The 14,727-nt window shown below is 42.2% G+C and overlaps 1 protein-coding gene across 2 annotated transcripts in view; it reads right to left on the minus strand.

The window, feature by feature from the left end:
- LOC148534450 (alpha-1,4-N-acetylglucosaminyltransferase-like) overlaps nucleotides 1-14,727 on the minus strand; it is a 118,969-nt gene that overhangs the window by 44,835 nt on the left and 59,407 nt on the right. For both annotated transcript variants that reach the window (XM_088466870.1, XM_088466869.1), the window contains exon 2: nucleotides 2,245-2,735. In XM_088466870.1, the coding sequence (XP_088322996.1) occupies nucleotides 2,245-2,715 (471 nt within the window). In that variant the 5' untranslated portion in view covers nucleotides 2,716-2,735. The remainder of the gene's footprint in view (nucleotides 1-2,244; nucleotides 2,736-14,727) is intronic.

Raw genomic sequence — 14,727 nt, forward strand, 5'->3', positions numbered from 1 at the left:
ATTCATTCTCATTTCAGCTAAATCTACATTGCTAGGAAGGAGGAAGAACTACGTTGAAGAACGGAAGTAAGTCTTGGCATTGTAGTCACTCCCTTCCTCCAGAGTTACATTGCACCTCGTTCTGAGATTCGAATTTGGAGGGAAAATCCAAACTGAACCAAACCCATATCTCTACAAAATATAACTAGGACTTATGTAATATCTATCATACCCCTCCCCCCACAATGAATGCAAAGTACAATAGCCCTATTTGTAACTCAAATGAAAAAAAAATTATATATTTAATGGGGGGGAATTTGAAGGAATGGGTATGAAATACCTCCGGCCGCATGGCCGGCGGTTCGATTCCCATCAGCGGCAGCCTGACAGGAGCAGAGCGCAAAGCAGCGGAAGCCCGACAGCGCTGGAAATCCCAATCGTGGATAGGTAAGTATCCACTAACCTAACCCCCCTTACCCTAACCCTCCTTAGGGGTGCCTAACCTTAACTTCCCCCCCAAGTGCCTAACCCTAACCACCCCCTTCCCCGCTACCTAAACCTAAGTCCCCCGGGGGGTGCCTAACCCTAAGTCCCCCCCGGGGGTGCCTAAACCTAACCCTCCCTCCCCCTAGCCTAACCCTAACCCTCCCGGGGGGTGCCTAACCCTAAGTCCCCCCCCGGGAGCCCTAAACCTAACCCTCTTCCCCGCGGCTGTCCGCTCGCGGCGCCCGGCATCACTACGATAGTGATGCCAGGCGCCAGTCTCCCGGCCAGGGAAATGCGGGCATCTACATCTAGACTCCCGGCATTTCACCCTTGCCGGGATAAGACAGTCGGGAACCTGGCTGCCGGTATTTAGGCAGTCGGCTTCCCGATTGCTTCCCAATTTGAATGTCCATGAATTTTCCCACATGTCGCACACAAGAATATGGGGTTTAGAATCGTAAAATGGATAAAGCCGTGCAAAGTTTCATGTTATTGTGCCCAAACAGATGTTTCGGTGCCCAAAAACCGGACGTTTTGTGGATTTCTGCTCGCCACCTCAGGAGGTCGCAAGCAGAAATCTAGGCGCCTGTGGTATTTGCGTGCGATCAAAGCAACAATTGAAATGCTATGTCGGACACCCATTGCTGCAGCCATGCACAAAAACAACTGAATTCCCCCCAATAAATAATATTTTTAACACCATTGTGTGGTGACAATAAATAAACAATTAAGCAAAATAATGGTAGTAGCCGACAATTAACCTTTTATAGTAGTACATGGGGCCAAGCTGTTTGGATAGTGTTGGATAAAATAAATATATAAATATTTATTTTTCTATGACATATATTATTTGTGAATTACATTGCAATTCAATTATATTTGTGCTTGACACTCACTGTTCCAGAATTTTTTGGTCATCTGAAGTGTGGGTAATAGCAACTCATATTTTTCACTCATGCTCTATAGTAGGTGTTCTGAACTTCAGTCCCCAAGTTCCACTAACAGGTAGAGATGTGCGTTTCGGTTATTCAAAAATCCGAATCCAGCTGAATTTCGTGAATCTGGTCTCCTGAGGAGATCTGGATAAATCCAAGTCATGGTTCTGATCGTATATCGGTCCAGAATTCTATTTTAAATCTGAATTTTGGGGTTTGGATTGCACAAGTTACATGATTTTAGCTGTTTCTAAAAACTTTTTGTAATTTTTTTGTAAAAAATCCAGATCTAAAAGCAAAACCAAAAGACAGCGCATATCTCTACGAACAGGTCATGTTTTGTGGATTTTTTGTAATCAAGCACAGATGAGGTAATCTATTTTTCTGGGTCAGTAATTATCCTACCTGCTTCACAGACAGAAAACATAACCTGTTTGAAAACCTTGAGGGTTGATGCTTAGAATCAGTGTTTTATAGCAAAGTATAATGAAAAATGAATTGAATAAGACTTTTCATGCCTGATCTATTCTTTCTCACGGGAAGTAACATAGGTGGGTCAAATTCTTTTTCATTTTCTCTAATGCAAACTGGTAAACAATTGAATGGAGAAAAGCTAAAACTGTATTGCGTTTTTGCACATAAGAATAAGAAATTAATTGACCCCTCAGGATCCAAAAATTTTAAAATCTTGGGAAACTTTTGACCTGAGGTTTAGAAAATAAATGACAATGCAGAAGAAGACAATTTTCTAACTGGAATTTTTACATAATAGAGAACACTGCATACAAATTTACTTTTTTTTCTCTACCTTCAAGGGATATATGAATAAAGTATGATGCTTTACCTTTTCATACCAAGCGAGAAGTGGCGTGTCTCTAAAAACCTCTTCATATCTCAAAGGGAAGAAATACACATTCTTAAAATTTGACAGTGTTGGAAAATATTTCTTTGCTGTGTCTTCAGAGTTTGTATTATTCAATCCTTTCATGAAGTAAATCACTGGTTTTTCACTATACACTCGAGCTGCAGACTCAATAGCACATAACACCTGTGAAGGTTGGTGCATCCTGTCTGTGGTCTCCAAGAAAATAATACTATCACCCCCTCCTAAAATGTCTGATGGATTTAGAGAATTGGAGCCAATGTCTTCTGTTATTTTATTGGAAAACAGTCTATTTCTGAAGCCATTAAATATATCTCCTTCTGAGCAGAAAGACTTGTAGTGATGAACAAGCTGAAGATTGAAGGTTTTGTAGTGGAAACCAATGACTACCAATAGAAGAAAGAAGGTCAATCTCTTCCGGGCTTTTATCATTGTTGTAACTGGCAGTCAGACTGCAAGAGAAAGCACATTACTTTATGGTATGTCGAAACAATCTAATACAAGTTAACACAATTTAACATTGCAACAAAAATCTAAGGGGTCTATTTATCAAGCAGTGAAAAATGTGGAGAAGTGAAACAGTGGAGAACTTGCCCATAGCAACCAGTCAGCTCCTACCTATTATTTTATAGACTGTACTTGATAAATGCTACTTCAAAGATGATTGGTTGCTATGGGCAACTTCTCCACACTTTTCACTGCTTTATAAATAGACCCCTAAGAAACTAAAGCAAAAGAAAATGTATCACATACAGTAATATGGGGATGTAGTTAGTATCCTGGTGGTTGAAATGCTGGCACTTAGAATTACCGTGCTGGAATCCTGACACCAGTCAGAATCCCGGCGCCAGTAACCTAATTACTGGCATTATGACAGTAAGTATTTGGAGGAGGGTTAGGGTTAGGCTGAGGGAGGGAGGGTTAGGTTTATGGACAGGTTTAGGATACTAACTGAAAGGTGTCGGTATTCTAACCCTGCCACATGCTGGCATCGGGATTCTGACCACCTGGATCCTTATCGCCGGCATCCTGACGGTAAGTATGGTTAGGCACTAGGAGCAGGGTTAGGGTTAGGCTGTGGGGGTTGGGGTAGGCTGCAGGGGGGAAGGTTAGGGTTAGGCTATGGGAGGGAGGGTTAGGTTTAGGCAATGATTTAGGTTTAGGGATAGGTTTAGGATACTTAGTGACAGGTGTCAGTATTCTAACCCTGCCGCATGCTGGTATTGGGATTCTGACCCCCTGGATCCTGCACATAACACATTACAACAACTCTATAGTCATTTATACAGTATAGTCCATTCTTAATTACTCATTATGAGAAAAAGTATATTTATTGAAGGTGGATGGTGTTAAAATAAAAGTAGATTGAATTTTGAGGTGACATTTCACTCTTTCCACCATTAGTATTTTCCGGTGCATTTACAACTCTAGGAGCAGATTTATTTTCTTGGTGCAGTTTCAAGATACTTGAAATCCATTTGATGTAGAAAAAGTGCCAGTTGCTCAATCACAAAACCAATGCAGTTTGTAAATGAGCTTATTAGTGTCTTAAGAACATTCTTCTTAACCATTTAATACTCTTTTATTAAAATAAATAAATGAACAAGGACAACAGGAAACAGTGACACTTCATGTAAAATATGCAGGCTAGTTGACATTTATTATTTTCCATATCTGCCAACACATGAATATATTTTTCTGTGTCCTCTGCTGCTGGATCGGCACATACAGTATAAGCATAACCCGGTCCATGATGGCTAGTGACTAGAGATGTGCGCCGACCCCCGTGTTTTGGTTTTGGATCTGTATCTCCACTGCTTTTGGATCTGGATCTGGTTTTGGATCTGTATTTTTTCCCAAAAATGATATAAACAGCTAAAACCACACAATTTGGGCCTATTTTTGTTCCTACAGTATTATTAACCTTAATAACAATCATTTTCAGGCATTTCCATGCATTTTTAACCACCTCAAAGCTCACAATATTGATTTCACTATTTTTCACCAATGTAGGCCAAAGGCTGCAGCGAACTGACTGGCTAAAGAAAGCAACAGAGCAGCGGCACAAACGCACGGCAGTTTAAAAAAAGATAGGACATCTATGAAACATTGCCACACAGCAGTGGTTGACAGGATGGCAATTTAATAAACTATAATAATGTCAGTCGGTAATGCACCAATTGTGCCAAATGCATAGAAATGAGGTGCAAGATGGAATTGTCCCTCTGACACACTCTTATGTGGGATATTAAAGACATGCATAGTTTAACAAACCAAGCACTTTAGTGACTAGGACTGACACTTTCGTGGCTGAACTCCTTGGTTTGTTTGGGCCCCCACAAAACATTTTTTTGAAGGACTACTTTCAATTAGTGGTGGAGATTGCATGTGCTGGTCGAAACTGATGGAAACTGATACTAGAATGCTTGTTATTAATTTACAAATTATTATAAATTTGTTAAACAAATTGCATGAACTCGCTGTAAATGATGTAACAGGGAGGAGGTGCCTAGATGGTTAACGTCCTTTCCTCTGCTAACTTTGGCTTTACAAATGGTAGAGATGCCTTCACAACTGTTGTCAGAATGTAGACTAAAATAATTCCACACCCAAGACGTGGCTTTTATGGCTTTCTTTTTATCATGAGCAAGAACTGCTACCACTGGTGGCTGGTTACGCAAACCACATCCTCATTAGCTTCTGATAGGACACAAATTTCCCCCTCATCCTCCTTTTGCACTTCCTCCACACTATCATCCTCATTTTTTATTATTTCACCACCTAATACTAGCACAGCCATCATGGCGTCAGTGATCCGCTATGAAACTGGGTGACATATACTTACTTCCTCTATCAAAGGACTGTTTAATAGTCAATTGTTTTTTAAAATTACTACTAATTGTAGTCTTCTTGGTCCCTTTCTGGGATGAAGATCCACCCCCAGCAGCAACAAGTGTAGCACTCAAGGATCCTTCTGAGGAATCACGGATAGAAGAGGAGTCAGTCATACTTATGAAATTGGATGCAGAACTACTTCTGATCACAAGTGAGAATGTTGATGATGATGCAGGTGTTGGTGGTGGAGATTGCAGGCGCTTGGATCCAGATAGAAGGGAGCAGCTAGGTGACACTGAATTGATTGTTGTTTGTTTTTTTTGTCCCCGAAGTTTTAGAATTTGAAATACCTTTTCCAATTTGATGAATGCGCTGCAAGTGACGTAACAGGGAGGAGGTTACAAGATGGTTAAGGTCCTTACCTCTACTCACTGTTACTTGGCAATGGTTACAAATGGCTTGGCAAAGGTTGTCCAGATTTGGCTGGAAAAAATAATTCCATACAATGGAAGTGGATTTTTTTGTCCTTTGCCCAGGCATGGCAACAATAAGATTTTTCCCACAATGGGCAACAACTGTTGCCTGATTTACAGTTTTTTCACAAAAATCCTCATCATCATCAACATCCTCATCATCCTTGTTGTTATCGCCAACTACATAAATATCCTCCTCATCCTCCTCGTGCAATTCCACAGAAGCATCCTCCATATCTACATCAGCATGTTGACTTGTGCTGCTCATCTCCACATTTGCAGAGAGCAACAAATGGTGGAAGGAGGATCCTCTTCAAGTACAGTATTAAAAAGGTCAGGCTCACACATGGCAACCACGGACACGCTTGGACTCTGGGATTTGTGATTTTTTCGGAGCACACAGTTGGTTCCGGTGTGTTACTTGTCTTAACAATTTAAAAGTTTTTTGTACCTCTCCTACAAGCAGAGGGACTTAAATCATCACTAGAACCACCAGTCATAAATAATAAAGGCCAAGGCCTTATCCTTTCCTTGCCACTTTGTGTAGTGAATGGCATAATGACAATTTTTTGTTTCTCTAAAGCTGACTTAGCTCTAGATTTTTTTTTTCTTTAACAGGGTAAAAGTAGATTTTTTTTAGCCTGACTTTTTGGCCTGACTTAAGCCCTGGTACATCGGCCTTCATAGATGATGTTGACGGCCTTGCATCATCATCATGACTGCTGCCGGCAGCTACAAGACTGGTATGTGGATCCTGCTCTCCTGTCATTTGACTGTCCTCCATACTCACTGCGGTCTTACAGCAGTGTCACCAAGCAATTATAGCGCAGCTAAGTTGCGGCTAACGCACACAACAAACCACACACACATTTTTATTTTCACACTGGTGGTGTGGCAGGCTAACATGCACACACAAAAATTGTTTTTATTTGAACACTGGTAGTATGTGGCAGGCTAACACGCACACAAAAAAATTGGATGGATAGAAATTGAATACTACCTGCGCTTACTCTTGGGGTAGTAGTATGAGCAGCGGGCACTAGGAGTAATCCCCTCTCCTAATTAGCAAAAGTAAAAACAATAGTTGTGCCTGCGCTTGAAAGATGGTGAGGTGGTAATGAGATAAATGAATATAGAGATAACTAAGTACAAATGGTGAGTATTTTATTTATTTATAAGTTGCAGAGTTTTTATGGAGTCACAGTGCTCCTTGTCTACTAAACACTTCTGATGCAGGGTGGGAAGGGGGGAAGGTAGGAAGGTATAAGGAAGGGGGATAATGATGGATGCCGGATGGAACACGGAGGTGACTAGTGCCAAAATGGTTGGGACTAGTAATTGTTGTTAGAGGGGGTTGTGTGTGTATAGCACACTGGATATGATCATTGAGGGTGGGTAATTGTCACATGGAGCATCCAAATAGATAGTGGAAAAACAGAAAAAAATTTAAAAAATAGGATGAAAGATGGATAAAAATGATAGAAAAAAATTCTAGGTAATGGCGCTCTGGAGGGGCGGCGTCCCGTGCCCTCCGGTCCGTCAGCTTACCCTATGTCCTGTGAAACACCACGATCCTCCACTGTCCTTGGTGGTAATCGACCCGCACATCTCTGCCACTGGTCCATGGCTACTGTAATAGTAAATAACTACTTCAGTGCCCCGTCGGCCACCCACCTGGCTTGTATAAACTATGGTAAGACTGATTATTACCCTTTGCTCCCCCCCAAAGGGTCACCCCAGTTTCCCGCCGGGCCCATCACTACTTGCTTGTACTGAGTGTGGTCGGGGGTCGGATGCTGGCATTATGACGTCATGCGCATGATGCTGTGCAGGCCCTCCTCACTGTATTCCTGGCCTCCTGCTGTGACATCCATCCACCGAGGAATAGGCTCAGCAGGAAGGGCAGCCAGGAACCAAACTGAAACTGACCACTGCCGCCTGCCCAGCACATAGAGAGGCAGTTCACCTGTGTGCCTGCAGCTCTGCACTGTCCTCCACTGTCTGTCACAGCGGATTTAGGGTAAGTAAAAGCGACATCATGACAGAGAGTGTTAATTTTATTAAGATTGACAGTGATCCCAATTAATTATACATATAGGCAGCTCTGGTCTTCATATATATATGTGTGTGTGTGTGTGTGTGTGTGTGTATGTGTATATATATATATATATATATATATATATCATCCACACCGGCGGCACTCAGGTACATAAAGGCGTCTCAACACAGGGGTATATACCGACGTTTCGGAGCCATTTATTGCTCCATCATCAAGGTCACAAATACAATACAAACATCACATATTTATACAAACACCTCACCTAAGTGGACCCACGTGTTCCCACGTCCGGTTCCGGGTCGCATCCGAGTGACGTCCACCAGCCACCGCCGGCGCCCACGTGTCAGCCGCTGGAGAGAGGGGGCGTTCCCAGGATGAGTCACCGTTACCCAGACAACAAGCATAGGCCAAATGCCCATGCCCGATATCCGTCTAGGACAGACTCTAATCCTGGCCACGTCATCCCACACCTCCAACATAACACACCCACGCGAGCACAATCAGCCGGAAATCTGGTTACACACATCTCAACGGACCTCATACCCAGATAACCAGGGAAACTATATCCACACACATATAAATATACATACATATAACATCATATCATAAAGAATACATACATTTATTAATAAACATCTATATAGAAAATATTAACTCATAGAAGGTAGTTATAACAAATTCCTGCTCGCAATTTAGTATATAATCCACAGATACATTAACACATAAGCACATTAGCACAATCAAGGGACCCATCACTCTCAGCCCCATATACCAAATCTATTCAAGTATACATAAGTACCCAATAGATTCACCCAATCTATCATATATATATAACAAACTATGCCTGTATAACTAATGTGCCACTTAAATACCTACCACAAAGAACCTAGATATTACTCCATATCGCAACCCTAGTTGCAATAGGTCAATTATAGAAAGCAGTGGAGCCCAAGATTCTCATTTAGACCCCGTGGTGCCAAGGAATCCAACCTGTAGATCCACCGCGCCTCACACTGTAGAAGCTTAAGTGATCTATTGCCACCTCGAAGGGCTTTTGGCACATGATCAATGATCATATAACGTAACAACGACACATTGTGTCCACTTTGTGCGAAATGGCGTGCCACCGGTTGATCACTACTGCCTGAAGAAATGGCAGCACGGATCGCTGACCGGTGTAACGCCATTCGCTCTCTTAGTGTTCTATCGGTCTTTCCCACATATGTGAGTCCACAGGGACAGGTAATAAGATAAATAATAAACCTAGTAGTACAGGTTACTCTATGCCGTATCGAATACTTATGTCCACTATAGGGGTGACAGAAGCTGCTACCTGTAGTCAATGAGCGACAAGTCAGGCAGTCTAAACACTTAAAACATCCCAGCTTAGGACGAAGAAAACGATCAACATTAGTCAATCCTAATCCTGTAACATCAGTTCTCATCACCAAGTCACGAATATTGCGTCCCCTACTATAGCAAGACATGATACGAGTGTCCTGTAGATTTAAATCAGGGTCAGTACCCACAATAGGCCACAATTCCTTGGTAACATTACGGATCCTATTACTGTGAACATTGTAGTGGTTTACCCATGGTATGCATCGTTCAATCTTATCTGTCACTTTCCGTGATTTAAGTAACTCAGCCCTAGGAATCATAAGTGCTCTGTCTTTAGCCTGACAGAGAATCTCCTCCGAGTATCCTCGTTCTCTAAATTTTACCATCATCTGTTCTATTTCTTGAATGGCTATCGACTCATCGCTACAAATTCTGCGAGCACGCAGAAATTGCGAAAAGGGCAGACCATATTTTAGAGGTTTAGGGTGAAAACTCCCACTATGTAGAATAGTATTCCTGTCTGTGGGTTTACTGTATAGCCGAGTAGCAATCCTATTATCTACCAGTGTTACCTGAACATCCAAAAAATTAACACTGCTATCATCAACAGAAAAGGTAAACTTAATGGGACTGTTAGATAAGTTATGCTGCTCAATGAAACTGAGTATTTCTAACCTAGTGCCCGTCCATATGAGAAAGATATCGTCTATGTATCTGGCATAAAACAGAATTCTGCCAGACACATAGGCGTTCTAAAAAAAGATCTCATCTTCTGCCTGAAACATGTAAGCATTGTCGTACGAAGGGGCCACATTTGACCCCATCACCACGCCAACGAGCTGAAGATACAAGTCACCATCGTACATATAAAAATTCCTAGTAAGAATCATTTCAAGCAGATCGATCACAAGGTTAACATCTGGACCAATATATACTGTACTCTCATTGATCAACTTCCTCACTGCCCTTAAACCTTCTTCATTAGGAATTATCGTGTATAAGCTGCTTATGTCAATGCTGCATAATAAACTACCGGTGGGTATCTCAGAAAGCTCAGAAATTCTATTTCAAAAAGTTGTGGTGTCCAACAGGAACTTGGGGTGTTCCTTGATGCACAGCTGCAATAGTGTGTCTAGATACACAGCTAGTGTCTGAAACAACGACCCCCTGGCCGAAATAATCGGTCGTCCGGGGGGGTTGTCCAGGCACTTGTGTATCTTAGGTAACGTATACAATAAAGCTGTGATAGGACACTGTGGAATCAAAGCTTCACACAACTCATTAGAAATAATCCCTTGATCAACTGCACTTAGCAATTTCTCACGTAGCTGTTTAAGGAATATATCTGTGGGGTCCCTGTCTAATTTCCTATACACCAGTGCATCTGAGAGTTGCCTCTCTATCTCTTGTTTATACAATGACAAATCTTGGATCACAATGGCCCCGCCCTTATCCGCAGGGCGGACCACTATGTCCGTGTACTGTGATAAATCTTGTAGCGCATGCCATTCACCAGCAGATAGATTATTATATTTATATGTCACCACATTAGAATTTTTAGAAGATAATTTAGTTACTTTCTGGTTAAGCATGCGTGAGAATCTTTTTATTGCCGCATTGGTGGACATAGGTTCAAATTGCGATCTTCTCTGTAGCTTGCGAACTGTACCAGGAATTTCAGATTGTCCCTGTTGCATAGGTTTAGGCAAAGCCTTAGCGCCATTGTAGAATTCATGTAGCTTTAGTTGTCTTGTTAAGCGATATTTTTCTATCTCCAATTGCATCCCATCAAATTTAACAGTGGGCACAAAAGACAGACAACGACTTAGAACTTTCATTTCTAGGTCAGTCGATATATGGGAAGAGATATTAATTATTGACGTTTTCTCTGGAGAGGTGGTCTCCCCATCCTCCTTCGATTGCGACCGCGGCCCCGTCCTCTGCCATTGTCTACCCCTTCTGGTATATCTCCTCGCCCTCTTTGGGTAATACGGTTGTTCCCACCAATTCCTAAAGGGGCCATGTAGCGAGTTTGTCTACCGAGGCTATTATCTGAGTCACTGGTGTTAAAGTTGTATGTGGATGAGTCAGAGTTATTCTGCTCCCTCCGAGTTCCCCGTCTATCTATACGGCGCTGTTCATTACGGCCATTGCCAATCCAATTGTACACACGATTATGTTCGTAATCTGCCGCCACTTTCACCATCTTGAGCTTCTTAAATTGAATAAGATCATATTTATATTTAGCCACTTGGTTATTCAATTTCTCCAACCAGTCAATGCTTGTGTCAGCTTCAAAAGCAGTTTTATGTTCCTTCTCAAAGCTAGATATTTTCTCTTTAATAGCTGCAAGCTCTTGCCCCGCTTCCTAAATCACAAGAAGCATAAGGTCGTAGCTGCACTTCAATAAGTGCACAGCTATCCACCTTTTGCAAAAGCTCATATTGTGGCGGCCTATAGTGGGGCAATTCCTAACACGGAAACCCCGGGGAATCCGTTTTTGTTTATAATAGTCACTTAAAGTTACACCATGGTAGTGAAAATCAAGTTCCTTCTGCTTTAGTCTAAGCCAATCACGATATAGCTGCTGTAACGATCTAGTAGCGTCATCATCATCAAAGCATTCTTTAAACAAGATTGCTTCTGCTTCAGAGTCAGAGAATCTGAGTGTACTACCTTGTGTTAAAATAGCCATATTAATGGTCTCATAAGTCTCTTCTTCAATTCCATCAGTGCCTTCAGCCATGATGTACAATTGTCAAACCTACACCAGTAGGAATCAAACAAAATGATGAGGAGTCTTGTAGTAAATAAAAAATGTATGGGTGCCTGCTCAATGTAAGTTGCTCCTGAATAGCAGCCTACATCAATACATGTTCCATATCGAGTGGCACTCCCAACACTACACACCAAAAAAGGCCCTGGTGCCCTCCGTCAGAGACCAACTCGAGAAGGTCCCAATGTATCATCCACACCGGCGGCACTCAGGTACATAAAGGCGTCTCAACACAGGGGTATATACCGACGTTTCGGAGCCATTTATTGCTCCATCATCAAGGTCACAAATACAATACAAACATCACAAACACCTCACCTAAGTGGACCCACGTGTTCCCACGTCCGGTTCCGGGTCGCATCGGAGTGACGTCCACCAGCCACCGCCGGCGCCCACGTGTCAGCCGCTGGAGAGAGGGGGCGTTCCCAGGATGAGTCACCATTACCCAGACAACAAGCATAGGCCAAATGCCCATGCCCGATATCCGTCTAGGACAGACTCTAATCCTGGCCACGTCATCCCACACCTCCAACATAACACACCCACGCGAGCACAATCAGCCGGAAATCTGGTTACACACATCTCAACGGACCTCATACCCAGATAACCAGGGAAACTATATCCACACACATATAAATATACATACATATAACATCATATCATAAAGAATACATACATTGTTTCAGACACTAGCTGTGTATCTAGACACACTATTGCAGCCGTGCATCAAGGAACACCCCAAGTTCCTGTTGGACACCACTACTTTTTTAAATAGAATTTCTGAGATACCCACCGGTAGTTTGTTATGCAGCATTGACATAAGCAGCTTATACACGATAATTCCTAATGAAGAAGGTTTAAGGGCAGTGAGGAAGTTGATCAATGAGAGTACAGTATATATTGGTCCAGATGTTAACCTTGTGATCGATCTGCTTGAAATGATTCTTACTAGGAATTTTTTTATGTACGATGGTGACTTGTATCTTCAGCTCGTTGGCGTGGCGATGGGGTCAAATGTGGCCCCTTCATACGCCAACGCTTACATGTTTCAGGCAGAAGATGAGATCTTTTTTCAGAACGCCTATGTGTCTGGCAGAATTCTGTTTTATGCCAGATACATAGACGATATCTTTCTCATATGGACGGGCACTAGGTTAGAAATACTCAGTTTCATTGAGCAGCATAACTTATCTAACAGTCCCATTAAGTTTACCTTTTCTGTTGATGATAGCAGTGTTAATTTTTTGGATGTTCAGGTAACACTGGTAGATAATAGGATTGCTTCTCGGCTATACAGTAAACCCACAGACAGGAATACTATTCTACATAGTGGGAGTTTTCACCCTAAACCTCTAAAATATGGTCTGCCCTTTTCGCAATTTCTGCGTGCTCGCAGAATTTGTAGCGATGAGTCGATAGCCATTCAAGAAATAGAACAGATGATGGTAAAATTTAGAGAACGAGGATACTCGGAGGAGATTCTCTGTCAGGCTAAAGACAGAGCACTTATGATTCCTAGGGCTGAGTTACTTAAATCACGGAAAGTGACAGATAAGATTGAACGATGCATACCATGGGTAAACCACTACAATGTTCACAGTAATAGGATCCGTAATGTTACCAAGGAATTGTGGCCTATTGTGGGTACTGACCCTGATTTAAATCTACAGGACACTCGTATCATGTCTTGCTATAGTAGGGGACGCAATATTCGTGACTTGGTGATGAGAACTGATGTTACAGGATTAGGATTGACTAATGTTGATCGTTTTCTTCGTCCTAAGCTGGGATGTTTTAAATGTTTAGACTGCCTGACTTGTCGCTCATTGACTACAGGTAGCAGCTTCTGTCACCCCTATAGTGGACATAAGTATTCGATACGGCATAGAGTAACATGTACTACTAGGTTTATTATTTATCTTATTACCTGTCCCTGTGGACTCACATATGTGGGAAAGACCGATAGAACACTAAGAGAGCGAATGGCGTTACACCGGTCAGCGATCCGTGCTGCCATTTCTTCAGGCAGTAGTGATCAACCGGTGGCACGCCATTTCGCACAAAGTGGACACAATGTGTCGTTGTTACGTTATATGATCATTGATCATGTGCCAAAAGCCCTTCGAGGTGGCAATAGATCACTTAAGCTTCTACAGTGTGAGGCGCGGTGGATCTACAGGTTGGATTCCTTGGCACCACGGGGTCTAAATGAGAATCTTGGGCTCCACTGCTTTCTATAATTGACCTATTGCAACTAGGGTTGCGATATGGAGTAATATCTAGGTTCTTTGTGGTAGGTATTTAAGTGGCACATTAGTTATACAGGCATAGTTTGTTATATATATATGATAGATTGGGTGAATCTATTGGGTACTTATGTATACTTGAATAGATTTGGTATATGGGGCTGAGAGTGATGGGTCCCTTGATTGTGCTAATGTGCTTATGTGTTAATGTATCTGTGGATTATATACTAAATTGCGAGCAGGAATTTGTTATAACTACCTTCTATGAGTTAATATTTTCTATATAGATGTTTATTAATAAATGTATGTATTCTTTATGATATGATGTTATATGTATGTATATTTATATGTGTGTGGATATAGTTTCCCTGGTTATCTGGGTATGAGGTCCGTTGAGATGTGTGTAACCAGATTTCCGGCTGATTGTGCTCGCGTGGGTGTGTTATGTTGGAGGTGTGGGATGACGTGGCCAGGATTAGAGTCTGTCCTAGACGGATATCGGGCATGGGCATTTGGCCTATGCTTGTTGTCTGGGTAACGGTGACTCATCCTGGGAACGCCCCCTCTCTCCAGCGGCTGACACGTGGGCGCCGGCGGTGGCTGGTGGACGTCGCTCGGATGCGACCCGGAACCGGACGTGGGAACACGTGGGTCCACTTAGGTGAGGTGTTTGTATAAATATGTGATGTTTGTATTGTATTTGTGACCTTGATG

This window comes from Taudactylus pleione, unplaced genomic scaffold (assembly GCF_031769625.1).
Source record: "Taudactylus pleione unplaced genomic scaffold, aTauple2 ptg000066l, whole genome shotgun sequence".
In the NCBI taxonomy this organism is placed as follows: Eukaryota; Metazoa; Chordata; class Amphibia; order Anura; family Myobatrachidae; genus Taudactylus; species Taudactylus pleione.